At 45.0% G+C, this 27982-nt stretch overlaps 1 protein-coding gene across 2 annotated transcripts in view; it reads right to left on the minus strand.

Annotated features, from left to right (window-relative positions):
• Mlxip (MLX interacting protein) overlaps positions 1 to 26912 on the minus strand; it is an 83443-nt gene extending 56531 nt beyond the window's left edge. For both annotated transcript variants that reach the window (XM_057764396.1, XM_057764395.1), the window contains exon 1: positions 26383 to 26912. In XM_057764396.1, the coding sequence (XP_057620379.1) occupies positions 26383 to 26795 (413 nt within the window). In that variant the 5' untranslated portion in view covers positions 26796 to 26912. The remainder of the gene's footprint in view (positions 1 to 26382) is intronic.
• Between the last annotated feature and the right edge of the window lie 1070 nt (positions 26913 to 27982).

Here is a 27982-nt window from a genome sequence, read left to right on the forward strand (position 1 = left end):
GGGAGTTCAGCCAGAGGAATTCCTGGCTTTTGTTGGTTATCTCTGTAGCATGTACACAAGATAGGGACAGGCATCAGGCCAAAAAGCTGGTTGGGAGGTCAGTGGTGGCAGTGGCACCAACTGTGCCAGAGCAAGTGGTCCTTGCATGAAGCAGGCCAGTGCCAAGTAAGGCCAAGGCCACCATCAGGCAGCATGATTCCTGGAAACTTGATGTTTCGGGGGCATTAATAAGCAGCCTGGGCTACTGCCCAGCCCAGCCAAGGTGCAGGACAGGACTGGGATGACCATGGGACCAGCCACAGCTGTCTGCTCTAAGAGGGCAAAGGAAATGGTGCTCCCCATATGGGACTGGTAGTCCTCCTTCCTCCAGGCCTCCCCCAAGAAGAGCAGTGGTGGAGGTAGAAAAAAAGAAGCTAGTTTCAGGGCAACAGAGCGATTCAAACCAAACCAACTGGCACTTGATTCAAAACAATGGTGGCTTTGTCAGGAGATTGCAACAGCCAACAAGAGCTGGTTGAAAAACCTGCCCTCCCCTCCTAATTTCTAGCCTCTAGTCCCCCGTGACTTTGAGACATCATGCTAAAAAAGAGGAAAACAAATTATGCATATAAACCACCATTAGCAACCCACAGGAGGAGCATCCAGCTGCCCTTTGCAGATGACACATCACCACAGCCAGCTGTTATGCTCTATCTTCTACCTCAGAAGCCCTTCTCAGGCTCCCAGGACTGTTTAAATCTGACTTGCCGATAATCTTAGCCAAGAGGAACAAAAGTCTGAAACATTATAGTCTCCACAGTGCTGCCACCTATGTTAGGAGCACTTGGGAGGGAAGCACAGTCAAGATCTTGATGTGGGCTCTCAGTTTGGGGTGCTGCTCTCATCACTATAAGGCCCTAAAAGCTCTGCCTTGGGATTTGTTAAGACACGAAACAGAAGAACATTCCCCCTGGAGTCAGGAAGCAGATTATAGTATTTCTCACACCACACCCTGTGCTGCTCCCTGTGTTCTCTCTCTACCAATGAGATTGTACTTCACATACACCTAGAGTACCAAAGGAGCCAGCAGCGGGCACAACAAAGATAAGCACAGACTAATCTAGGAAAATGCAGGTGGCCATACATGGGCCACACCTGCTCCATTGCAATCTACAGGTCTCTGGTAGCTGGAGGAGGCTGTGCATTGCACAGGTAAGCCCCACCTGCCTGTCTGCACTCAGACTGTGCAAGGACAACATCAAGGACAACATACAGCTGACTTGATAAGTGTGTTCTTTGCTTTAGTGAAGGCAGATTTTCCTGTTGCATAGCTTCCTATCAGGGTTTGCCTCCCCACCTCCCCTTTTTCTTTCTTTTTCACTCTGTAGTCTTTGACTGGCCTGGAGCTTGCTGTATAGACCAGGCTGGCCTTGAACTCCCAGAGATCTGTCTGCCTCCAGAGTGCTGGGGTTAAAAGTGTGCAGTACTGGATTTCAACAGTGGGCACTGGGGATAGAGCTCAGGGGTAGATTGTGCCCTTGGCATGTATGAAGCCCTAGATTTGACCATTAGCATCACAAACAACACACACACTCAAAATTAAAAGGTAACAGGAGCATGTCCAGTAGACAAGAGCCACTCTAAGAGAGCAATCACTGAGCCCTCAGCAAGAAGTCAGAAGAACAGCAGAACATGAACACCTGGGCTCCGCTCCTTTCCCCTAGTCCCCACCTCAATTCAGGGCAAGCCAGACAACCGAAGTCTGCTCAGCAGGCCTTCTGTTCAGCATGTCCCTCAGAGTGCTGTGGGTAGAAACTCCTTAAGCAGCTCTAAAGATGGCTGACAAAAGCCAGGCAGTGGTGGCGCACACCTTTAATTCCAGCACTTGGGAGGCAGAGGCTGGCAGATCTCTGCAAGTTCGAGGCCACCCTAGTTTACAACAGTTAGTTCCAGGACAGGCTCCAAAGCTACAGTGAAACCCTGTCTCGAAAAACCAAAAAGAGGAAAAAAAGAAAAAAAAAAAGGTGGCTGACAAAGCTGGAGACCAGTCAGGACTACTCCTGACAAAGTGTTTAAAGAGTGTTTCAGAATTCAGTCAGCTCTTCCTTTCCTGAATCAGCCAGAGTGCAGCCTCTGTATGACTGCACTCTTCATCAAGCCCTTGCCCTACTCCCTGCCTCTAGACCAATAAAAGGTCAATGGATAATACTCAGAGCCAAAGATATTACTTCCAGTGTCTCTGGGGTCTGTCAGCCGTCAAGTCACAACAGGGACATGAAAGCTGCTGACAGTCACTGTCCCCAACCCCTCTGCCAACTACAGAGACATACATGAAAACACGAGCCGGGCGGTGGTGGCCCACACCTCTAATTCCAGCACTCGGGAGGCAGAGGCAGAAGGATCTCTGTGAGTTCGAGGCCAGCCTGGTTTACAAGAGCGAGTTCCAGGACAGGCTCCAAAGCTACAAAGAAACCCTGTCTTGAAAAAAAAAAAAGAAAGAAAGAAAAGACGAGAAGCTTTCAAATAAGCAACCTAGGGCACAGAAGAGGCACTGTTCAGCTGTGCAACTGAAACCACCAACCCCCCCCCCCCCGTGCCTGCCCAAATGAGTATAGGGTCAGGTGACAAGGTAAGGGTGCCTAGTGTAGTGATACAGGATACTGCCAAAATGTTCTCAGGGTAAAGGGTCCTATCAGTAAGGAAGGGGAGGCAGAGGGACATTTCAGAGAATGGAGCCAATTCGGAATATGTGACAGGAATGAACAGAATAGGACATAGCTCATAATTCTGGCATTAAGGAGAAAGAGGCAGAAGGATCAAGGTCATACTTGGCTACATAGTAAGTTCAAGGCCAGCCTGGGCTACGTGATATCCTTTCTCAGAAACCAAAATTAAACAAATCAGCAGGGGCCCGGGGCTCTACAAAAAAATTATCATGAAAATATTCCCGAGGGTCAACAGAGAGATTAAATAAATAATAACACATCCCACAATGAGATCCTACCGAGCCACTGAAAACACTGCTGATGAGCATTTGGGGACTTGGGGAGGTATTCAGCAGCTGCTAAGAGGAAAAAGAGTTCACACTCAGCACGCCAAAAACAATTTAAAAACAAGGTGGAGAAGGATAACTACCGGGGAGCCGAGAGGGTACCGATTCTCAGCTTTCCTTTTATCTACAGCCATAGTTTCTAAATTTTCTATAGTAAAATAAAAGTGGAGTTTAAAAGAAAAAGGTAGGTTTTTAAAATTTTTTCGTCTATTCATTTTATCTACTCACTTACATGCCACAGCAAGCATCAGAAGACAACCTGGGAATTCGTTCTCCCACCATGTAGGTCCCAGGAATAAAACTCAGCTCATCAGCCTTGGCAGCAAGCATATTTATCCACTGAGCCATCTCTTAAAGTTAAAATTTTCAAAAATTATAATGGTTGGATTGACAGATCACACCTAAAAATCTTTTTTTTTTTTTGGTTTTTCGAGACAGGGTTTCTCTGTGGTTTTGGAGCCTGTCCTGGAACTAGCTCTTGTAGACCAGGCTGGTCTTGAACTCACAGAGATCCGCCTGCCTCTGCCTCCCAAGTGCTGGGATTAAAGGCGTGCGCCACCACCGCCCGGCCACACCTAAAAATCTTAAAGAGGAGGATGAGGCAGGAGGATTGGCACAAGTTTAAGACAGACATAAACCACACAGTGAGTTTCAGAGCTACAATGTTAAGACTTTGTCTCACTAAAAATAAAAATAAAAAATGGAATACTATGGACACAGAAATGATGATGAGTTAAGTCTAGAAAGAGACCTAAAAATGGAGTCGAACTCCAAAGTAAGCGTCTAAGCTGAGAAAAACTACCCAGCACTCAGCAAACATGTCTCAGCAGAGAAAGCACTACCTCTCTGGTGAAAAGATTCTACTTTCATCTTCTCAGAAGTAATGGCACTTATAAATCATAAAGCTATCTGCCAACATCATTATAAAGCAGATCAAAGAGATGAAAAAAAGAAAACAGCTGGAAAGCCTAAGGAGCTTACCCCAGGTGAGCTGCACAAGCGAACAGTGCAGTGTAGTCAGTCAGATACATGTTGAGGGACCTGTCGGGACTCTGAGAGGGTGTACCACTGCGGTATAAGCCACCCCAAACATAAGTGCCTAGACAGACAGACAGGCAGTCACACACACACGACCAGCACATGTACAATAATAAAATATGTGGGTTGAGAACTAAGCAGGACACCAATACAGCCTAACTTATAAGTTATAGCTGTTTCAGCTGTGACAAAGGCAATCCAAATCTGACCACCCCACTCTAGTCACTGATGGCAATAAGACTGAGTGACAATGTAAAACCAAAATCAATCTAGAACCCAAGAATTTGATAAAAAGGGCTGAACCTTCCATCTTTAGGGCTTCAGCACCTCCTAACACAGTGTAATAATGGTCTTTAAGAAGCGTGCATATCTTTGGGGTTCACTAGACAGTCTCAGATTTATTATCAGGAGATTATGACCTTGTGACTTCAAACAGAACAAGAAGGTACATAAAACAGTAAGGACCCCTCTAGAATGGCCCTTGGGCCAAAGCCAAATGGCAGCAAACAACACACTATCCTTATCAGTTAGGTCTAACCTAGATTCAATCTAGGTTAAATTCAGTCTCCCCCAGCCCCAAGTGCCTAATATCTAATAACTAAGCTTAAACCCTAAATTACAAACAAAATCAAAAGTTAAAAGTAGAGTCCTCATAAAAGTCTAGATTTCTGGGTCGGGGAATCCTACAGGGTTCAGATTACCCTACAGGTAGTCCAGTGACATAGCACAATATTGAAAGGAAAAAAAATCCAGATTTATTCTTCCAACTCTTCAGATATGCCAGATGTCACACTGAGCTCATACTCCCAGGCCAAGACTCTAGATCATAGCCGTCCCCACCACCTTCTGCTGCCGTCTCGTCACTGAGGCCGAGTCCACTGCGGCTTACATATTTCCCTAATAAATATTTCCCTGTAACTAAGACTTCCAAAAGAGGGCAAGAAAAATACCAGAGGGCTTCTTGTCTCAGAAACGCCTGTTTTATGTCCTGGCCCTTGCTGCCATTCAAGTTTGTAACTTCTGACCCAGATTAACAATATTAAGAGAAAAGTCATAAAGGGATAATTTTTGCAGACAGTAATTTGGCAAGCTCCTGTGCAAGACGCAGAAATCAATTCCCATGTCTCTGTTTTAGGGGAAGCCTCAGACAAGGTCACTTCCCAACTATTTCTGTACTTACCGCATATACAAAAAACAGAATAATGGGATTTCTGGTTACTGACATACTGAGGACATCTAGTCCTGCACGTTCCAAATAAGATTTCATATAGATAATATTAGATATGCAGAAATATCTGAATTGTTTTCTTTTTCTTTCTTAATGGCCAAGCATATCGCAGCACCTGTAAGGCAGGAGGATGCTCATGAGTTCAATGTGAGATCCTGTCTCAAAACAACAAAAGAGGGCTAGGGATATAGCTTAGTGGTGCAGTGCTAATGAGGCCCTGGGTTTTATCCTAGCACCACAAAGACAAAGTAAATCAACGCACTTGGAGGGCTGAGGTAGAAGTTTCACTCTGAGTTTGAGGCTAGCCTGGGTTACAGAGTGAGTTCTAGATCAACCTGGGCTTAAAGTTGATACCCAGTCTCAAAAACAAAAACAAGATAGCTAGAGGGACTCCAACGGTAAAGGCACTTGCCATGCAGACCTATGACTTAAATTCAATTTCTGGAAAGAAAAAACTGACTCCATAAAGTCTTCCTCTGACCTCACATGTGACCTACAATATGCACATGCGTGCACACGGGTGGGAGTGCATGTGCACAACCACAAAATAAAAAAAATAAAGGTGGACAACAATGAAAATGATAACAAATAAGCTAAAAAATCAGCATCCTCCAGAACACCTCTTACGTCTATTCCCAGTGGGCTTCTGCTCTAGTACTTCAGAAGTAAGTACCAGTTTTTTCTTTCACTTTGTGAGGGCTTCATGTAGCACAGGCTGCCCTGAACATTCTACGTGGTTTAGGATCCTCCAGAGTACACGCATTATAGGCCCGTGCTATCACACCTGATTCACAAGTACTGATCTCCTTTAGCCCATTTAGAACTTCATGTAAATGGAATTGGATACTCTTCTGAGTTATGGCGTTATTTTGTGTCAAATACTTAAAGCTTTTTTTTTTTTTTTTTTTTTTTTGGTTTTTCGAGACAGGGTTTCTCTGTGGTTTTGGAGCCTGTCCTGGAACTAGCTCTTGTAGACCAGGCTGGTCTCGAACTCACAGAGATCCGCCTACCTCTGCCTCCCGAGTGCTGGGATTAAAGGCGTGCGCCACCACCGCCCGGCTGCTTTTTTTTTTTTTAAGGCAGGTTCTCATGATCCCAGGCTGATCCCAAACTTGCTATGTAGTCAAGGATGGCCTTAAACTTCGGATCCTTCTGCCTCCATTCCCTGAGCACTAGGATTAGACACTTGCCCCATGTCCAGCGTACACATCAGGAGAGTGAACCTGATGGAGGAAGGTCATTGGCTAATAAAGAAACTGCCTTGGCCCATTTGATTGGCCAGCCTTTAGGTGGGTGGAGTAAACAGAACAGAATGCTGGGAGGAAGAGGAAGTGAGCTCAGATGCAGGGCAGCTCCTCTCAGGGGCAGACACAATGAAGCTCCGACCCAGGATGGACATAGGCTAGAATCTTCCCGGTAGGCGCACGTTGGGGTGCTACACAGATTATTAGAAATGGGCTAAATTAATACGTGAGAATTAGCCAAGAAGAGGCTAGATATAATGGGCCAAGCAGTATTTAAAAGAATACAGTTTCCGTGTAATTATTTCGGGGAAAGCTAGCTGGGTGGCGGGAAGCCATGCGGGAGGGGCGGCCAGAACACAGCCCACTGCAGCTCCCACTACAGAATGGCGCCCAGACATGGGGCACTGAATCTACAGAAAGCCTGAGAAAGCTTGGGAAAGAATAGAGTAAAGCATGCTTTCTTGGTAGCAGCAATTTCTTAGGTCTGCTCTGCTTGCTAGAGGCAAGCAAGCACTCTCATCTAAGAGAGGCTTCCTGACTCAGCTTTAGCTGCAAAACCCTCAGCTCTTTTAAGAGGTCCTGCCACGAAACACTTAAAACAGTGTTGGTGAAAAGCTGAAGGCATGCTTTTCGGTTTTCAGCCGTAGCAGGAAAAAAAAACTGTGCCGTTTAAAAATGCCAGCTTTCTGGGCCTTCTAGCCAGGGCAAACTCTGACTGTTTGAGGCAGGAGGGCCGACTACAGAGAGAGGACTTGAGTGTTGTCTGTGGACATAATGCTGCAGCTTGCTTGTTGGCAGGGACCTTGAAACGCCACAGAGTTGTGGTGATAAACATGGCTACAGCCGCCATGAGGCTGGAAAGCTAAGGAATGGGCTGGATCTAGCTGGCAAAGCCACAGCTTTAATCCTACCCATATTGCCTAGTAATTTAAAGGCTCATGTGGTCAGAAAGAGAGAGAGATACAGTAAAGAGAGATTCAAAAACAAAACAAAACCAAAAAAAAACCTTTAAATGATTTACAGTGTGTTAAAAATATATGCAGGCTAAAAGTTAAATTTCTTAAAGTAAAAAAATAAAAAACAAAAAAAAAAAAGAAAAGGAAGAAAGAGTAGTTGGGTGTGGTAGTACACACCTTAAATCCCAACATTTGGGAGGCAGAGGGAGATTGACCTCTGTGACTTCAAGGTGTGGTAGCACATGCCTTTAATCCCATACACACCTTTAATCCCAATGCCTGGGAGGCAGAGACAGTTGGATCTCTGAGAGTTCAAGGACAGCCTGGTCTACAGAGTTATTCCAGGACAAAGATATACAGAAAACCTGTCTCAAAGAGCAAAAACTAAAAGTAAAAATAAACAAAATAGAGGTTAAAATAAAGCGCACAAAGATGGAAAATACACAGAGAATTTTGATACTGTATGCTATTATGCTCTGTTTGAATTGTTTGAATGCTGAGGAAGGAGCAACAGCTGCTAAAAGATATTTGTTTATAAATGCTACTGAACTAATCCAACATAGATATTTTGAAAATACCTTGACTTCAGAATTTGGATCTAAGGATATGATACTTTGGAAAAGAGTTTCTTCTTTTGTTTTCACAGACGATGACACCCTGCGGATTGTTTCTATCCCAATACGGTATGATAGACCACGCCCTCCTGAAAGGTTGCTGTGAACACCTTCAAAAAACCACTGCACTCAACTGCTGACTGAGATGAATCTAGCACACAGGTTATACCATGAAAGACCTAAATAACAGCACCCCCATTCAGCAGGAAGCAGTTTGGAGAGAAATAACTCCGTCTATATTCCCAAATATTGTTTATAAATGTTCTTTTACATTTAAAGGGGGATATGATAGAGGTATGAATAATTTGCATTAGTATAGATTTTGCTTTATTGATAGAGATTTAAGGTTAATTTTGTTATATGTATATGTATTTCTGATCTTGATTAAGGTATTGTGATTGTGTAGTTCACTTAAAATGTAATGTATATAGGTTGTTAATGGATAATCATTAATAATAATCAAGTTTATAGTCATGTTAGATTTTCTAGATGCACATAGATATATTTTAGATAGACATTCTTCATATCTTTCAAAGACTACAGAATATGGCATTATTGTTTTAATAACTTAGGGTTTTTCATGACAATGAGACATGTCTGCTCCTGGCAGCACCAATCTACTTCAAGAGGAAGATGGGCATTGAAGAGGTTCCTTATGGAGTTGGTTAGCCATTTGGGCAAGAAACTGCTCTTGCCTGGACTGCTGCATAAATTGGACACAGAGAACCCACAGAGAGAGGACTGCTGAACTTGCCTAAAGGTGAGATGATCTTTCGGGGTTCCTGATTCATGAAAGAGTCTGCAATACATTTTGCAGGACACAGAAGATAGTGACTGAACTGCCTTTGAAATTTCCTGCTTCATGGAAATGTCTCTGGATACTATGGGCCTTTAGGCCGAAGATGGATGCCCCAACGGTACAGAGGAACTTTGGGTGACTGTCCAGGCAGCAAGATGTCTCTGTGATTTCTAGAGTTTTGTAAGTTGCTTACTTCTCATTTACTTAGGTAATAATATATCCTTCTGGAGTCTTTGATGGAGTTGAAGAATAGATAGATATAGTTTTCCATTGTTATTATAAAAGATAAAATAGATGTAAATATTGTAACTGTAATTCTTGCTTTATAACTGTTTTGTTATATGCAATTTTGCTATGTTAAAGTTAAAGCCTTCCTTTTTTTGTTTAAACGAAAAAGGGGAAATGATGGAGGAAGGTCATTGGCTAATAAAGAAACTGCCTTGGCCCATTTGATTGGCCAGCCTTTAGGTGGGTGGAGTAAACAGAACAGAATGCTGGGAGGAAGAGGAAGTGAGCTCAGATGCAGGGCAGCTCCTCTCAGGGGCAGACGCGATGAAGCTCCGACCCAGGATGGACATAGGCTAGAATCTTCCCGGTAAGCGCACCTTGGGGTGCTACACAGATTATCAGAAATGGGCTAAATTAATACGTGAAAATTAGCCAAGAAGAGGCTAGATATAATGGGCCAAGCAGTATTTAAAAGAATACAGTTTCCGTGTAATTATTTCGGGGAAAGCTAGCTGGGTGGTGGGAAGCCATGCGGGAGCCGGGGCGGCTGGAATGCAGCCCACCGCAGCTCCCACTACATGAACCCATGGGCTTAATGAATGGCAGGATAAGCACTCTACCAATTGAGCTAAAACCCAGTCCCTTAAACTCGCCTTATTTGGCAGGTTTCTTAATTCAAGCATGTTGGAACCAGGCAGTGGTGGTGCATGCTTTTAATCCCAGCACTCGGGAGGTAGAGGCAGGTGGATCTCTGTGAGTTCGAGGCCAGCCTGGTCTATAAGAGCTAGTTCCAGGATAGGCTCCAAAGCTACAGAGAAACCTTGTCTCAAAAACAAACAAACAAACAAACAAAAAAAAAAATCAGGCATGTTGTTCCACATAGTAGTTACCTCTTATTTTTATAAATGTATTTATTTAATTTTTAATTCATTTTATTTTATGTGGAGAGGTGTTTTGCTTGCATGTATGTACCTGCACTGTGTGTGTATGCCTCATGCCTATGAAGACCAGAAAGGGTACCAGATCTCCTGGAACAGAAGGCTGTGAGCTACCAGGTCATGCTGGGAATTAAACCCAGGTCTCTTGGCAGAGCTGTTAGTGTTCTTAACCACTGAGCCATCTCTCCAGTCCTACTTCTTCTTTATGTCTGTACACCACCATATGTGTGCAGGTGCCTCAAGAGGCCAAAAGACGGTATCAGATCTCCTGGAACTGGAGTTATGGGCAGTTGTAAGCTGCCATGTAGGTGCTAGGTCCTCTGGAAGCATAGCTAGTGTTCAACCACTGAGCAATTCTCCTCCCCTACTTTCTTTTTGGTTGGCTGGTTGTTGGTTGGTTTGGTTTTTTGAAAGAGTTTCTCTGTGTACTCCTGGTTATACTGAAACTCGCTCTGTCAACCAAGATGGCCTCAAACTCAGAGATCTGTCTGTCTCCTGAGTGCTGAAATTAAAGGCGTGTACCACCACCACCTGGCTTTTTGTTTTGTTTTTCAATAGTTTTTATTTTTTTATTATTGGATGTAATCTGTTCCTAGGACAGTAACACTCAAAAACTATATCTGTGGAAGAAAACTCAGTGTGGTAACCATGACTCTAATCTATCTTAGTCATTTTTCTCTCTGAACATCATGACCTAAAGGAACCAAGTAGGAAGTCCCTACCCAGGGTCACACTGACCTCAGGCTTCTAGTCCCATGTCATTTCACATGATATTTTAGATTTACCCTATGTCTTAGTTTTTATTATTATTATTATTACTGTGAAGATGTACCATGACCATGGCAACTCTTGTAAGGAAAACATTTAATTGAGGTGAGTCGCTTACAGTTTCAGAGGTTCAGTCCATTATCATCATGGTGGGGAGCATGGCAGCATGTAGGCAGGCATGGCTAAGAGTCCTATATCAACTGACTGTTACACTGAGCAAAAGAGACTTCAAAGCTTGAGCGAAAGAGACATCAAAGCCCTCCCTCATGGTGACACACTTCCTCCAGCAAGGCCACACCTCCTAACAGTGCTACTCCTTTTGGAGGCCATTTTCTTTAAAACTATCACACCCTGTAAGAAAGTTCCTACCTGATTCCATAAGAGAATCATGTTACAGTATATGGAAAAGTCAATGTCCAAATAACAAAATACTTCCAAGTCCCCTTAAAAATGTTTGTTGAGAGCTAGGGAGATGGTTCATTTGGTAAGGTGCCTGCCACACAAAACATGAGGAGTTGTGTTTGATTCCTAGAACCCATACAAAAAGGCTGGGCAAGGGCACCACACAGCTATAATCATAGTATTGGGGAAGTGGTAACAAGAACTCTGGTGCTCACCGGCCAGCTTGTCTATCCAAATCAGCAAATTTTAGGTTCAGAGAAATACCCTTTCTCAAAAAAATATGGTAGAGAGCAATAAAGGCACACACTTGACATCAGTCTCTGATTTCCACCCTGCATGTGCACAAACACAAAATAAAATTTAAAAACACAATGTGTGTTGTGTGAGCTGCGGGATGCATTCCTGTCAGCCAGCTCCCGGCCACCTGGCTAGCTTATGCCCCAAAGTAACAACACACAAACTGTATTCTTTTAAACACTGCTTGGCCCATTAGCTCTAGCCCTTACTGGCTAATTCTCATATCCCGATCAACCCATCTCTAATAATCTGTGTAACACCAGTCTTACCGGGAAAGATTCAGCATGTCTGACCTGGCGGCTTGCTTCATCGCGTCTGCCCTGGAGAGCAGAAGTATGGTGTCTTAGCTCACTTCCTCTTCCTCCCAGAATTCTGTTCTGTTTACTCCACACACCTGTGTTCTAACCTATGAAGCCAAGCAGTTTCTTTATTAATTAACCAATGACCTTCCCACATCAAATGTGTCTGTAGCCAGGTGTGGTGGCACATGCCTTTAATCTCAGCACAAAGTGGGCAGAGGATCTCTGAGAGTTTGAGGCCAGCCCAGTCTAGATAATGAATTCTAGGCTAGCCAGAGCTGCATAGTTGAGACTCCATCTGTCTAACAATAATAACAACATAGAAGTCTATCATCAGGCTTATATCTACAACCCCAGTACTTAGGAGGCTAAGTCAGGAGGAATATTGCAAGTTTGAGCCAGTCTGGTTCATACAGTGAAACACTGTTTCAGAGAGAGAGAGAAGTATGTCCACGAATAAATAAACAAAAAGTAGTATATATTGGACAGAGAGATGGCTTAGCAGTTAAAAGCACTAGCTATTCTTCCAGGAGACCCAGGTTCAATTCCTACTACCCACATGGTGGCTAACAAACCCCTGTAACTCCAGTTCCAAGGGATCCAATGTTCTCTTCTGACCTCCTCAGGTACTAGATATACATGTACATGCATGCAGTAGGGGTGTCACTAGCTTGTATACCAAGTTCAGTCCCCAATACCACATTGGAGCTGAGTGTAACGCTACATGCTTATAATGCCAGCACTCAGGAGGCTGAGGTAGGATTGACATCACTCAGCTCAGGCTATTAGAAGACTGTCTAAAAAGACAAATCTGATCTCTTGTTCTCAGAATATTCTTCAACAGAGAGTGCCACAAAAATATCCAAGGTTTTCTCTCTCTAATTCAGAGTCCCCCAATCCTTTGTTTGTACCAGTCACCTGACTCCCTCTGTCATCTCCGAGTTAGTATCTTCACTGTCATCCAAACAGGATCTTTTTTTTTTTTGGGTTTTTCGAGACAGGGTTTCTCTGTGGTTTTGGAGCCTGTCCTGGAACTAGCTCTTGTAGACCAGGCTGGTCTCGAACTCACAGAGATCCGCCTGCCTCTGCCTCCTGAGTGTTGGGATTAAAATCTACAAAGTGAATTCCAGGACAGTCAGGGCTACATAAAGAAATCCTGTCTTTAAGAAAAGAAAAGAGAAAGAAAAGAGAAAGAAAGAAGGAAGGAAGGAAGGAAGGAAGGAAGGAAGGAAGGAAAGAAAGAAAGAAAGAAAGAAAGAAAGAAAGAAAGAAAGAAAGAAAGAAAGAAAGAAAGAAAGAAAAAAGAGAGGCACAGCAGAGAGGAGGATTATCATGAGTTTGAGAGAAGCCTGGGCTACAATGTGAACCCCTGTCTCATAAATCAAGGTGAAAATATATGACTATCAATATAAATACACAGAGCTCAGGAGACAAAACAGAGCAGCATAGCCGAAAGAACAAACACAAGTTCTCAGACTGGGCAGGATCAGAATTCAGTGTGATTGTGAGGCCCACTACTCTGATGGCTCCTGGCAATCCCTTCTCTGGGAAGCAGCCAACACACACCCTAGGAACCAAGGTCCACAACACAGGGTACTGATCACCTGAAAAGTCAATTCATTCCTTCCCTCCCTTGTTCTCCCATGTCCAGTTCATCAGCAAGTCCAAAGCCATCTTGAATCCACACCATCCAAATGCGTCTGAGAAGAGAGTTCAACAGCTTCAAGAGGGATGCTGGCTAGTTGTGATGACACACACCTTTAATCCCAGCATTGGGAGGCAGAGACAGGTGGATCTCTGTAGATCTCAGCCTGGTCTATGTAGTGTGTCTCAAGGACAGCCAAGGCTATGTTGAGAGAGACCCTGTCCAAAAAATAAGTGGGGGGGGGGGAATGCTCATTTCAACTCTGGCTTCTAGTTCCCTAAGAGTAATCACCAGCAGACGAGCCACAATGAAGGTAAATCAGTATTCCTAATTCAGTTAGAATAATGTCCTCATTCCCACTATAAATCACAAATCCTCTTGATTCTTCAAGTTCACCTCTTTCTCTGTCTATGCGCAACATCTAGTTCTGCTGGTCTTTCTAATGCTGAAATGTGCCATGCTCACTCCACCTTGGGACTCTTCTACCATCCACGCCTGGCTTTTATTTTCCACTCAGGTTATAGGTTAACTTGAAATGTCACCTCCTCAGAACACTTCTCTGAGCAGTTCAAAGTATCTACCCACCTTCCCAGCCCCGTTATACTATCTTTTGTTTTGTTTCTTCATTGCAACTCAAAGACAAAATCAAATTTGCTACTGACTTCTGTCAAAAAGTAAGTTTCGTGTACCTCAAAAGCCTGACTTGTACCCTGTGACACAAGGTGACCTCGTGAATACATGTTAGGAAATGAGCACTTGATTTGGCAGCAGACAAACCAAAATCACAGCTAGATTCCAACTCTGTGGCTGAAGAGATTCTACTTAGTGAGAGAGCCACTTAGCCTCCCTCCTTGCCTCCTCAAACATTGAGACTGGAGACTATGGGGTTAATATCATAAGGCTGAAGAGCTCTAATAGTAACAGGAAGTTCAGCAAACTCAAGGATGCAGAGGCTCCTGTAGTAGAGGACAAGAGAAAAGAAAGAGGGGAGCACTGGCGGACAGCAGGAGTGAGACTGTCAAGGAAAGTCACTTTTTTGCTGTTTTTTTTGTTTTGTTTTGTTTTTCCAGACTGGTTTTTCCTGTGTAACTCTGGCTGTCCTGGAACTCTCTCTATAGAGAGGCTAGCCTTGAACTCAGAGATCCGCCTGCCTCTGCCTCTCACGTGCTGGTATTAAAGGCTTGCACCACCACTGACCAGCTGGAAAGTCCCTTCTAGATGGAACAGTAAAGAAGGCTCTCATCCCAGCACTTGGGAGGCAGAGGCAGGTGAATCTCTGTGAGTTCGAGACCAGCCTGGTCTACAAGAGCTAGTTCCAGGACAGGCTCCAAAAAACCACAGAGAAACCCTGTCTCAAAAAACCAAAAAAAAAAAAAAAAAAAAAAAAAAAAAGAAGGTTCTCTCTGCTGAGAATAAGGTCACCTGGCTCTAGCTCCAGTCTCCATAGACCTCTGGTAGTACAGAAGGTGCCAGATTGGAGAGGAATAAATAGAACCCTTCCTGAGGTTGGCATCAGAGAGCTTGTGACCCAAATTAGCTCAACCTGAAACACAAACCTTTGTGGCCTGAATTCTAACCATGCAAAGAAGTTCCAACAAAAGACAGATCACCACAAACACTGGTTGCCTGAACAGCAGATTTTATACTCACTAAGTAATTTGATTCCGGAGAAGGAATAATCTGAATCTTTCATGGGCTATTATAGGAATCCTACAAACAAGTCAAATCCATTAGTGTATGGGTGGCCCATGCTAGTAATACCAGTACTTGGGACATAGAAACAGGAGGATTAGTAGCCAATGCCTTTAGTCCCAGCACTCAGGAGACAGAGGCAGTGGATAGCTGTGTGTTTGAGGCCAGCCTGGCCTACAGAGTCAAACTCTGTCTGGAAAAAAAAAAAAAAAAAAGAGTTCAAAGTCAGATGGTGAGATGCTCAGTTCTTGGTTTTTGTTTGTTTGTTTGGGTTTTTAGTTTTTGAGGCAGAGTTTCTCTGTGTTGCTTTGGAGCCTACCCTGGAACTAGCTCTTGTAGATCAGGCTGGCCTCAAACTCAGAGATCTGCCTGCCTCTGCCTCCCGAGTACTGGGCTTAAAGAAGTGCACCACCACTGCCTGGCTAAGATGCTCAGTTATTAAGAGCACTTGTTCTTTCAGAGAATCATTCCCATTCCCAGCACCCACATGGCAACTCATTCACAGCTACTTTTAAGAAATCTGACACACTCTTCTGATCTACATGGGCACCAGGCATGACATAGTGCACAGACATACACACACATAAACAAATTTAAAAGAAGAAAAAATTTAAAGTCAAGATATAAATTTTAAAAAGAGGTAAAGGTAGGCTGGAGAGATGCTTCAATGGGTAAATGAGGATCCCCATAAAGCTGGACACAAGAGTCGACATCTGTAATCTCAGCACTTCTATAGCAAGATATGAGGCAATAATGGGCAAATCCCTAGCAGCTTGAGAGTCAGGTAGCCTAGCATATTTAGTGGCAGATAAGAGACCCTGTCCCAAACAAAGTGGAAGACAAGAACCAACACCAAGGGAGGGCTACCTCCACATGCTCTGAGTGTGCACACATGTGTACATACACACACACACTCTAAGACACACAATTAGGACTATATGAGACCCTGTCTCAAAAACATTATGAAACAAAAATCTCAAACTAAAGCTAGACATAGTGGTTTGGATTTATAATACCACTTATCTGGAAAGCTGAGACAGGAGATCGGTTTGGGCAACTTAGTGAGACTCTCTCTCAAAATAAAAGAAAAAAACGTTGGAGATATTTCTCAGAGGGAGAGTACTTAGGCCAGAGTGCATTAAGCCCTAAGTTCAATGCCCAGTACCCAAACAAAAACGTTAAATTGACTTTCAACAACACCCTCTTACAGAATTATACCAGGCAGAGAACAAGGCCGCAGTACACTTTACAGGCATTTCCTTTAGCAGGGCTCTCCTGTCTCTAGAGCCCCCTGAACCAAGGCCAATCCATTCAGCATAACTTTCATTCCATGGCGGGCTGCATGCTCTTTTGTGGAGGAAGAAGGTTTGAAAATATTCTTACCAAGCTCAAAGAGAGGTTAAGAGCTTAGAAACATTTTCTCAAGAAACAGGTCAGGCTGAGCACTGCACAACTGTAGTATCTACACTTGAGAGGCTAAGACAAGAGGATAGTGAGTTCAGTGAAAAGCTGTCAGTAGGAAAGAAGAAAACCAGGTGTTAGGAAGGTGGCTTAACAGTGAGAGTATATGAGCACTTGCACAGCAAGCATGGCGAGCTCAGAGCCAGCACCCACATAGAGAAGCTGGGTGGAGCTGTGCGCACACTCAACCCCTGCTCTGCGAAGTGCGGAGCCTCCAGTTCAGCTCCAAGTTCCTGAGAGACTCTTTCTAAGGGAATAAGAGTGACAGAGCAAAACACCTCACATCCTTCCCTGGCCTCCCACACCCTGAACATACACATCTACACATACTGAGACACTTCAAAAAACACAGAAAGAAAAATAAAGCTGGGCACTGTGGTGCATCCCTGTAATCCCAGCACTCAGGAGGAAGAGGCAGGTGAACCTCTGTGCAGTGAGTTCCAGGACAGCCAGGGCCATGTAGAAAAAGCCTGCCCACCCTCCCGACACCCCACAAAAAAAAAAAAAAAGAAAAGAAAAAGAAAAAGAAAAGAAACTTTTGAAACTATTATGCATTAGTTTCCTATTGGTGCTATAACTTAGAGATACAGAAATAAATTTATTATTTCATAATCCTCAAAGTCAAATATCAAATTTAGGTCTCACGGAGCTAAAACCCAAGATCCAGCAAGCCTGTATCCTTTTAAAACACTAGGAGAGATGCCGCTTCCTGCGGCCTGCTGTTTTAAGGCTATGAACATTCCTTAGCTCACAGTCTCCTTCTTCCTCTTCTTCGAAGTTAGCTGCATCAAGATGAGTCTTTTCCTACTGTAATCTCTCCAGCTCTCTCTCTCTCACTTGTTAAGGACCCCTGTGATTACACTGGGCCCACTCAGATGATCTTGGCTGATCAGCAAACGTATTCCATCTGCAGCCTAAAATCCTCCTTACTGTGTAACAACATATTCATAGGATTTGTAAACTGGGACATAATTATCCTTTTGTGTTGCTACACTTGTTTACTTAGTGTGTGTGTGTGTGTGTGTGTGTGTGTGTGTGTGTGTGTCAGAGAAAAACTTACTGGAGTTGGTTCTTTCTTCTTCTGGGAGTCTGTTCGCCCTTTCTACCACGTGGGTTGTCAGGTTTGGTGGTAAATGCCTTTATCCACCAAGCTGTCTCATCAGTTTCAACACAGACATCTTCAAGGGTACTGTTAACCTGCCTATCACACTGTCCAAGTGGGCAACACTACAAATGTCCCCCAGCAAAGGTTCAACCCTACTGTTTCACTCCACACCAACATTCCCTAAAGCACTAATCCAAAGAACTGAAAGAAAGATAAGCAAGACTCAACAAAGGCAAGTTTATAAAGTTGGTTCCAGATTCTGGAGAATCCCTTCTCAATTCAATATACATTTCTTTTTTTTTTTTTAATTATTTATTTATTATGTGTACAACATTCTGCTTCCATGTATGCCCACACACCAGAAGAGGGCACCAGATCTCAGTACAGATGGTTGTGAGCCACCATGTGATTGCTGGGAATTGAACTCAGGACCTCTGGAAGAGCAGTCAGTGCTCCTAACCTCTGAGCCATCTCTCCAGCCCCAACATACATTTCTTTTTTTTTTTAATATTTATTTATTTATTTATTTATTTATTTATTTATTTATTTATTATGTATACAATATTCTGTCTGTGTGTATGCCTGAAGGCCAGAAGAGGGCACCAGACCTCATTACAGATGGTTGTGAGCCACCATGTGGTTGCTGGGAATTGAACACAGGACCTTTGGAAGAGCAGGCAGTGCTCTTAACCTCTGAGCCATCTCTCCAGCCCCCAACATACATTTCTTAATCACACATTCTGTGTTAGAGGTACTATTAGCCTCCACAGGAAACTCAAAGGTGAAAACAGCAGGTTAGTCAGGACCACATAATCATACACACGGCTAAATCAAATAAGGTGGTGGTTTTCCAAAGTATATGAGGTTCACTGACTTGAGGAAGGCTCAGACTGAAGGAAATACAGTTTTTACCCAATAAGGATAGGATTCTAAGTAGTCCAAGACACCCACCTTCCCATCTGGGAGGCCCCAGGTGCCTTACAGCAACAGAATAACTTCATTTCCTCCACCATAGAATTCTAGGCTTCTATAAGTGGATGAATGGGGGGACTTTTCAGTTCAAGAGACTTTTCCTGGTCTGGGGGTGTAGTAAAGTAATCATCTACAATGCATAAGATCCTTCAAATGAGGGCGCACAAGATGGTTCAGTGGGTAAAAGTGCTTGCTGCCAAGCCTGAGAAACTGAGTCCAGTCTCCAGGCCCCACATGGTGGAAGGAGAGAACCTACTGCTACGAGTTGTCCTCTGTCATTTGTAACTGTAGGGAGAAAGAGCAGGGATAGGCACATCCTAGAGATCACTGAGCAGTCAGCCTGGCCGATGATCTGAGTTCAGCCAGAAACCATATCTCAAAAAACAAGGTGGGTATGGGGAGGAATTTAAAAAATAAAAAGGTAGAGGTCAACAGAAGAAGATAATGGACACTAACCTCTGACCTCTGCATGCCTACACACACGTGTACATGTGTACCTACATGCACACACACACACAAGTGCTACATATACATGTGTACATACACACATTTTTTTTTGAGAGGGTTTCTCTGTGTAACAGCCCAAGTTGTCCTGAAACTAGTTTTGTAGACAATGCTGGTCTCAAACTCGCAGAGATCTGCCTGCCTATTCCCTTCCAGGTGCTGGAATTAAAGGCGTGCACCACCGCTGCCTGGCATCATAAACACAAATTTAATCCTGAACTTCTAGGTCCAAATTTATTTATTTATTTATTTATTTATTTATTTACTTACTTACTTACTTACTTATTTTTGAGACAAAGTCTCCTGGCAGCCAGGTTGCCCTGAAGTTACTATATAGCTGTAGATGACCTTGAACTTCCCTTTTCCAAGAGGGCTGGGTCTACAGGCATCTACCACCACACCACTCATTTGTGCCAAATGAGCTACAGTCTCAACTTTCTTTTCCAATTCTATTAACCCTTCCTCACCCTTCTACTGGGCTGGCAATTAATCAGTAGACACTACTTAAAATAGAAATCTCTTCCTAGACTAAGAGGAACATAGTCTTCTCTTAGGGAAGAGAATTCATTATTTCTGATAATTAACACTGGGGAAAAGGGATAAGCACTGAGTCTAAGATCAGCAAAACCATCCACACACTGGCTCTGGACACAGACACATACACACTTGACCTGTATGCCTCCCAATACTGCCCTTAAATCAGATTAATTGTTATCACATCTTTTACATCTATCCTACAGGGCAGTTACAACTAACTGTGCCTGTTCCCTCATCCCTGGTTTCTGAGCTATTTCAAATTATTGTCTCTGTAGCCAACGCCAGTGCACACTCTGTAATACTAAGCACACTGTCTAACGATTATAGACTAAGAAAAAGAAAGAGAAGAAAAACAGCTTATCAGTGATATGGGAGCAAAACTGTAAAACTAAGTCATTTCTATAAATGATTCCTATTATCATGCGTATCATAAGACTTCTCTAAAGCCAGGTGGTGGTGTCGCACGCCTTTAATCCCAGCACTCGGGAGGCAGAGGCAGGCGGATCTCCATGAGTTCGAGGCCAGCCTGGTCTACAAGAGCTAGCTCCAGAACAGGCTTGATAAGCTACAGCAAAACCCTGTCTTGAAAAACCAAAATTAATTAATTAATTAAAAAAAGATTTCTCTAGCCGGGCGGTGGTGGCGCATGCCTTTAATCCCAGCACTCGGGAGGCAGAGGCAGGAGGATCTCTGTGAGTTCGAGACCAGCCTGGTCTACAAGAACTTGTTCTAGGACAGGCTTCAAAACCACAGAGAAACCCTGTCTCGAAAAACCAAAAAAAAAAAAAAAAAAGATTTCTCTAGAACAGTGGTACTCCACCTTCTTAATACTGAGACACCGTAATACAGTTCCTTGTGTTGTTGTGACCCTCAACCATAAATTATTTCATTGGTCCTTCATAACTGTAATTTAGCTACTATTATGAATTGTAAGTATCTGATATGCAGGACCCACAAGTTGAGAACCACTGCTCTAGTGGGACGTGTAGCTCAGATGATAGAGTACTTGCCTAGTATTTACATCCAGGCACAAAGCCCTGGGTTTGATCTCTAGTACCACATGAAAAAAAACAAAGAAACAGGTATGGTAGCACAAAACTGTAATCTCAGCATTCTGAGGGAGGCAAAAGGATCAGACATTCAAGACTGGGGTTGGAGAGATGGCTCTGGAGATAAGGTGTTTGGAGTGCAATTGCGAGGACCTGGGTTTGCTCTCCAGGACCCAAGTAAAGTGAAACATTCTGTAACAATCCCAGTACTCCTACAGTGGGGTCAGGAAAATCTCTAGTAGCTTAAAAGCCAGCTAGTCTAGTGTACTCAATGGCAAACAAGAAATTCTGACTTACCCAAGATAGAAAGCCAGGTATAGACATCAGAAGTTGTCCTCTGACTTCCATACAGGAACCATGGAGCAAGTGCAACATAAGTCAACAAGTACACAAAACACTTGCATGTATACATACACATACACACACAGAAGAAAGAAAAAAGAAATGATAGTTCCTTTTTTCTCCTCAGCTACATGAGTTCAAGACCAGTCTGGTATATATGAGACCTTGCCTCAAAGAGAAAAGAAAAGATTTCTCTACTGGACACCTAAAATTTGTAGGACATTGTGGGCTAAGTCTTTAGTTCTTGCTATTCCTCAAGTCTGGCATAGCTTCCCACCTGGGCAATGAACAATTACCACACAGGGCACACACATGGGCGCTACTTCCTGAAAACATAGCCTAGACTCTAACAGTTCCTAATTTAAAAATCTCGAGGGCTGGCAAGATGGCTCAGAGGGGTAACAAAACTCTGACAATATGGTAGAGAGAAAGAACTCAGAAGAACTCAGCTCTTGAGCTGTTGTTATCTGACACACACACACACAGACACTGTTTTAAAACACACACAAACATGCCGGGCGGTGGTGGCGCACGCCTTTAATTCCAGCACTGGGGAGGCAGAGGCAGGCAGATCTCTGTGAGTTCAAGACCAGCCTGGTCTACAAGAGCTAGTTCCAGGACAGGCTCCAAAACCACAGAGAAACCCTGTCTCGAAAAACCAAAAAAAAAAAAAAAACCCACACACAAACATAAAATAAATGTTTAAAAAGAAAAATGTCTCTTCAAATAGCCACTTAAATAGTCACTTGCCAAAAATACCTATTACTTATGCCTAAATACAAGAAAAGTCATTTCTAGTCCAGCAAAGTGGCTTTGCAGATAAAAGTGCTTGCTGCCAAGCCTGACAATCTGAGTTTGATATCTGGGATCTCATATAATGGAAGTAGAAAAGTTATTATAAGTTGACCTCTGATCCCAACATACACACTAAATAAATAAACATAATATTTTTTTTTCAAAAGACCACTGGCTACCCTTTAATCTATACCAAAAGAAGGTAATAAAGAGAGAAGTGAAACCAAAACCAACCACAAAAACACACACACAAAATGTATTCAGAATCTCTATGGGGGGATGGGGCGTACATGCACACGGCAAGCCTTAAAATGTTAAAAGGTAGGTAGGAACCATGAAATAGGTTCTCAAGTGTGCAGCTCCACTATAGGGACCTTGGATAGATCCAGCCAAATCAAGAATGCTTCTATGTAGTATTTGTTAGGCAGGCCCTTGAAAGCTTCACTGAAAGACTCCAATTAGACACATTGTTTTCTTTAGTTTATAGATGAGAAACTTGGGTCTTGTTAGATGTCTGGGTGGTGTTTGTTTGGAGCTAGGGTTGCCCCAACAGCCGGGGCTAACCATGAACTCACCAAGCTCCTGTCTTAAGTAGCCTTCCATATGCTGTGACTGACATTATGTACCAGCAGTCTAGCTCAACCATCAGTTGACTGAGGATAGTGTTAAAATTCTACACTGTCCATCCTTTACATCCAATTTTATAAGCTTCCTTTTGCCTGTAATTTGCCAGGTACCAGACCCAGTCACAGACACTATCACAGTTAATCCTCATCTCTACCCTGCAGGGAAGTTTTATCCACTTCATTCTAGAGCAATGACAGGATGGCTTAGAAAAGGTAAGCCAGGCTGCTCTCCCCTGCCAAACCATCACACGTCTGCCTTGAAGAAAGGCAACTTCTTTCCCTCCAAGATGTCCCAGAAACTGAGCACATGTTTTAGAACTAAATGAAGATGCTTATCCACAGAGCTACTTACCAGAGTGGGAAAGACATGGGTTTTTAAAAGACTATCCCTGAGGAAACTGGAATCCCATTTTATGACCATTTATCAAGCAGACCAATGAACATATTCACAGTCCCCAGTACCCCCAAACCTACTACATTGCCAGAGTCTGGACAAACGGTTCAGCTACCTCTGTAATCTCAGCACTAGGGAGGCTGAGGCAGAAGGATTTCAGTACATTTCAGGCCAGCTTGACCTACAAAACAAATCCAAGTTCATCTCCAAAGGGGGAAAAGAAAGCCTTTGCTTGATACTGCTCATGAGTCCTAGACCACCTCTCAGGATTGGGTAAAAAATAACAACTTCCCCTGTACTTGGTTCCTCCTCCAAAAAGCTGTTGAGCCTCATCTGGAAACAGCTGGGAGGGAGCAGTTAACAGGAAACCAAACCAAACAAAAAGCACAGAGTGTACTAGAGAGTTAGACAGTAGAACCAAGAGCCCACAGAACAGACTGGAAGCTGGAGTTAGGAAGAACCTACCTAGGCCAGAAACAGTCACATAGAAGACCCAGCTGCTCTTCCTCCCAGGCCAAGCAGAAGAAACCTGGACATGAGGTGAAGGCTCTAACCCTATGTGAGAGCAAGCCAAAGCACTGACCTGGGTCTGCTTTCCTCCCCCACTGGGAGCTTACTGCTCTGAAAGCAGCTGGTGGCCCTGACAGGTAAACTGAATGCAGAAACCCAGCTTTCTCTAGTTTCTCAGTTAATCTGTACCAAATGTCCACACTGCCAATTAAACTCAGTGAAGGCCACACCAGCCTCGATCATGCTCACTGACACCAATAGCATATCTTCATAGGAAGTTACGAGCAGGTGCCCATCCAGGAACCTTTGATGGTAAACCTGGCTAGGTACTAGGTAGGCATGAGGAATACTAGGCAGGACATGAGGAACAACAAAAGCAAGTAAGCCCATGAGGCTGGGAGATACCATAGGGCAAGGTAAGCTTCTTGCACCAAACTAGTAATACATTTTGCAATCAAGAAAATTAACTTAGTAATGGCCAGGTGCCAAAATATTTCTAAAGAAATGGGAGGTAGGTAGGATTACTCTGTTGGTGTTATTTAATAATCCTTTAGGTTATCCACATAGAGCACAAAAGGAAAAGGCTTATTTTTCCTTTGGCAGAGCTTTCTAAGAGAGACCTTTCTAGCCCAAGCCTCCAAAGGCTCAAGCAGCTTTCTCTCCCTAGACATGAAGTTTATATTAAAGTAAAAAAAGGAAGATTATGTTCTCTTAATAAAACACATTGCTGTCTTTTGCCTCTAGTTGTGTTTGAGAAGTTTTTCTTAAAGAACAGCTTATGCTGTAATCTAATTGAGTCTGATACCAACATAAGTGCTCAAAATAAGAGACCGAGGATGCGCAGGACTGCAATTTCACTGTCATCTGTTTATTTGAAAACAGACTATCTTCACAGGCTCAGTGCCAGCTCGAACTGGCAAGATCTAAGAATCGGAGCAAAGTCTGACCACCGAGCCATGTGAGGGTGACAGAAGGAAGAGCTATGCTATAGGAATAAGCTAGCAGGGAAACCTCCACATGAGGAAATGGGGGTGAGGTGCATCTCAGAAACATAACAAAGGAATGAGTTGACTAACCATTTATTCCAGAGGGGAAAATGCCATCCAGAGCCAACTATCTAGTATTTTAACTTCAGGCAATTGAGTAACGCTTTTAATTTGGATTTATCAGGGCTCATTATCTACCTCCCTGGGGGGTGGGGGAGAAGTGGGAGGGTTGCTTGAACCCAGGAATTTAAGATCAGCCTCCCAAAGCATGACCAGTCTCAAAAACCCAAGCAATAATAATAAAAACCATAAAATGGGGCTGGAGAGATGGCTCAGTGGCTAAGAGCACTGAGGACCTGAGTTCAATTCCCAGCACCCACACAGCAGCTCACAACCGTCTGTACCTCCTCTCCCAGGGGCTCCAACACCCTCACACAGACAAAACAATGTACATAGGATAAAAACAAATTATTTTTAAAAATAAAACTGAAACAGGACTGGCAGTGGCAGCACAGGCCTGTAATCCCAGCCCTTGGGAGGCTAAAGCAAGAGGATTACTGCAAGGTCGAGGCCAGTCTAGGTTATACAGTGAGTTTCTGGATACACAAAAAGGACTAGGAAGATTCCTACTCTTCAGTCCACAGTCGCTAGAGTCACCTGGGAAACGTTTCCTATGCTGCCAGCTGTGCAGGACTCAAAGCCTAGTGCAGTTTCTAAAGCAAGAGGCTCAAACAACAGGATCCCCACAGAAGCTACTACACACTGGGCAGCTCAGACACTAGCAGGAGCTCCGAGAAGGCCTGCGGCTGAGGCAGAAAAACTACCTGATGTGAATGCCTAACAGACACACTGGGCAAGAGGGAGAGGGTGGAAAGAAAGGCTAACCTCCCAGGGAAGGCCTTTCTGTGACTCTGAAGAAAGGGTTCTCTGCCCCCGTCTCAGGACAGAATCTCGGATGTCAACCTTACAAACGGACATGTCACACATACGTCGTTTTAGGACCAAACAAAAATCCTCTAGCTAGACCTGGGCATGGGAGGCATGCTTGTGATCCCAGAACTTGGCAAGTGGAGTCAGGAAGGTCAAGAGGGGTTCAAGGCCAGCCTCTACTACAAGAGCAAGTTTGAGAGGCTCCTGAGCTACAATTACACCCTGACTCCGAAAGAAAAATAGAAAAACCTTCCAACTTGCCAGGGAAATAGACTACACCTTGAAGGGGGGGGCAGGGGGAGGTGGGGGCGGGCAGCTGGACTCCACAAGTCCTCAGTGCATCAAGGAGCCCTGCCTCGGAGCTTCCCAGCCACTGAGAGGTGAAGGAAGCCAGGCTGCAGATGCCGGGACCAGCAGGAAAAGTCACTAACACTTCAGGAGTGCCTACTACCCACTGCACGCCCCACCTATCTCAGTCCACCCCTGGCACAGCCCTCTGGAGGTCGATACCACCGGCACCCCTCTTTAGAAACGAGGAAACAGGCTCCAGGGCGTTACACAATCGTTAGATAGTGCAGCCAGCGCCCTAGCCACCCTGGACAGGTGATCTTAACCGTTGGGTGGTGCTGGGAACACACAAAGCAGCGGAGGGAAGGGGTCCACGGAGCCAGGCGAAACAACACGCAAACCGGAGCTACACGTAGTTCTTGTCCGAAACCGGACCCACGGGCACCAGGGGAGGGGGGCCTGGATGGGGGAACACGAAGCCGGAAGAACCCAGGCACTGCTGGCAGAACTACAGGCAAGAACCCTGGCGCCTCTCCTAACTGTGGAGACCCCAGACCCACAAATCCTCCTAGAAGCAGCCCCCAAAGAGAAAATGTGAAGCCAAATGCCCCCGATGGTTTTGTCAAAGAGAAGGGAGTAAAGATGGGAGGGGGGCGCCTCGGCCAGGTCCGGGAGTGGGGTTGGGGGCGACACCGGGTCCTTACCTGTAGGCCAGGGTCATGCACTCGAAGAGCTTGGTGAGCGAAGCATCAATGGACAGATGGCAGGAGCTGGTCTTGCCGAAACTATAGGTCTGGCACGTCTGCTTGTTGACCGTGTCGAAATCATAGCCCTTCTTGGGCGGGTGCTCGCGGTGCGGAGAGGACACCATAAAGTGGCCGCTGTGGATGATCTGCTGTCGGCGGGGAGGCTCTTCGCGGCCCGGGCCGGGCCGGGGTGGCAGCGGCGCGGTGCTCGCGTGGGCCCGGGCTGAGGTGGCCACGCCGGAGGGGGGCGGCGGAGACGGCTCGTCTGTGTCCGAGTCGTCGTCGTCCTCCGGCACCTGAGGCTTGAGCAGCACCGAGCGGCCCCGACTGCGGGGCCGCCGCGGCGAACACATGAAAACGTCGGCAGCCATGAAGAGAACCTGGTCCGGGGCATCCCCCGGGAGCCGGGACGACGTGGAGCGAAGAGGCTGAGGGGACTGAGAGGCCGCCGGCCGGGCCCGGCCCTCGCGCAGACTGCCCGGGAACGAGCGGCCAGAGGGGGGTGGGGGCGCCCGCCTCCTCGTGATGTCACATCTTGTCTCAGCCAATCGGATGCCTGCGTCTAACTCTTAAAGGCGCAGGGGAACCTTTCCTTAGCTAGGAGGACAAAAAAAAAAAAAAAAAAAAAAGCCGGAGGCCAAGCCTCCATGCCCCGCCCGCCCCTGGCTGTCCTCTTTCCCCCTCCGGGCTGACCGGGGAGCCGGGGGACCAGAAAGCCAGGCCTCGCCCCTCCCAGTGTCCCGGTTCAGGGAGGTATTGGCTCTTTCTCCAACGAAGTCTGGCCCCAGCCCCTGCCCCGCCTCCGCCACGCCCGGAGCTCGGGAATCGCCCTGAGGCCTCACTGCGGGCGAGGAGGGCACTCCACGTGGTGGGTAGGGGTGGAGCTCCCCCCCCCCCCCCCCGGTCTTCTTTCGCCCTCCGTACCCGGAACTGAGCCCTCAAAAGCCTTCCTGGTCTTGTGGAGCGTCAAGACTACCGTTCCCATTTTGTTGATGCGAAGATTGAGTCGCCTGAACTCTAAGGGATGCTCCTAAGGGACGTCTGAGGGATGTTCCGACGAGACCGACCAGGAGCGTGGCTCATGGAGTCCTCCCATCCTTCGGGGCGGAAACTGGCTCTCCGGGATTAAGGCTTGTCCCCTGGGCATCACCACTCCTGTAGAATACAGTCCTGCTCCAGCAGGGGCCCAGCTGTCTGCCTCCAGACCCAGCAACTTCAGCTACAAATCAAAATACTTCGCTATTGTTTGGAAGTTTGGCCCAGGGACCAAATTCCAAAAGGGGAAGTTGTGAGCTTTCTTCACTGCAATTCCTATGCCCCAGAAAGTTATATCAACCTAAAAATAGCAATGAGCCAGTCATGGTAACGCATGCGCATGCTTGCAATCCCAACAGGAGGGAAGCAGAGGCCCGAGGATAAGAAGTTCCCGAAATCCTTGGTTAGCTTAGACTGCAGAAGACCCTGCCTCAAAAAATAAAATAATTATTTTTTAATAAAGAAGTCCAGTGAGATGACTCAGCAGGTAAAGGCACTTGATGCCAAGTCTGACCCTAGTTCC

This window comes from Chionomys nivalis, chromosome 3 (genome assembly GCF_950005125.1).
Source record: "Chionomys nivalis chromosome 3, mChiNiv1.1, whole genome shotgun sequence".
In the NCBI taxonomy this organism is placed as follows: domain Eukaryota; kingdom Metazoa; phylum Chordata; class Mammalia; order Rodentia; family Cricetidae; genus Chionomys; species Chionomys nivalis.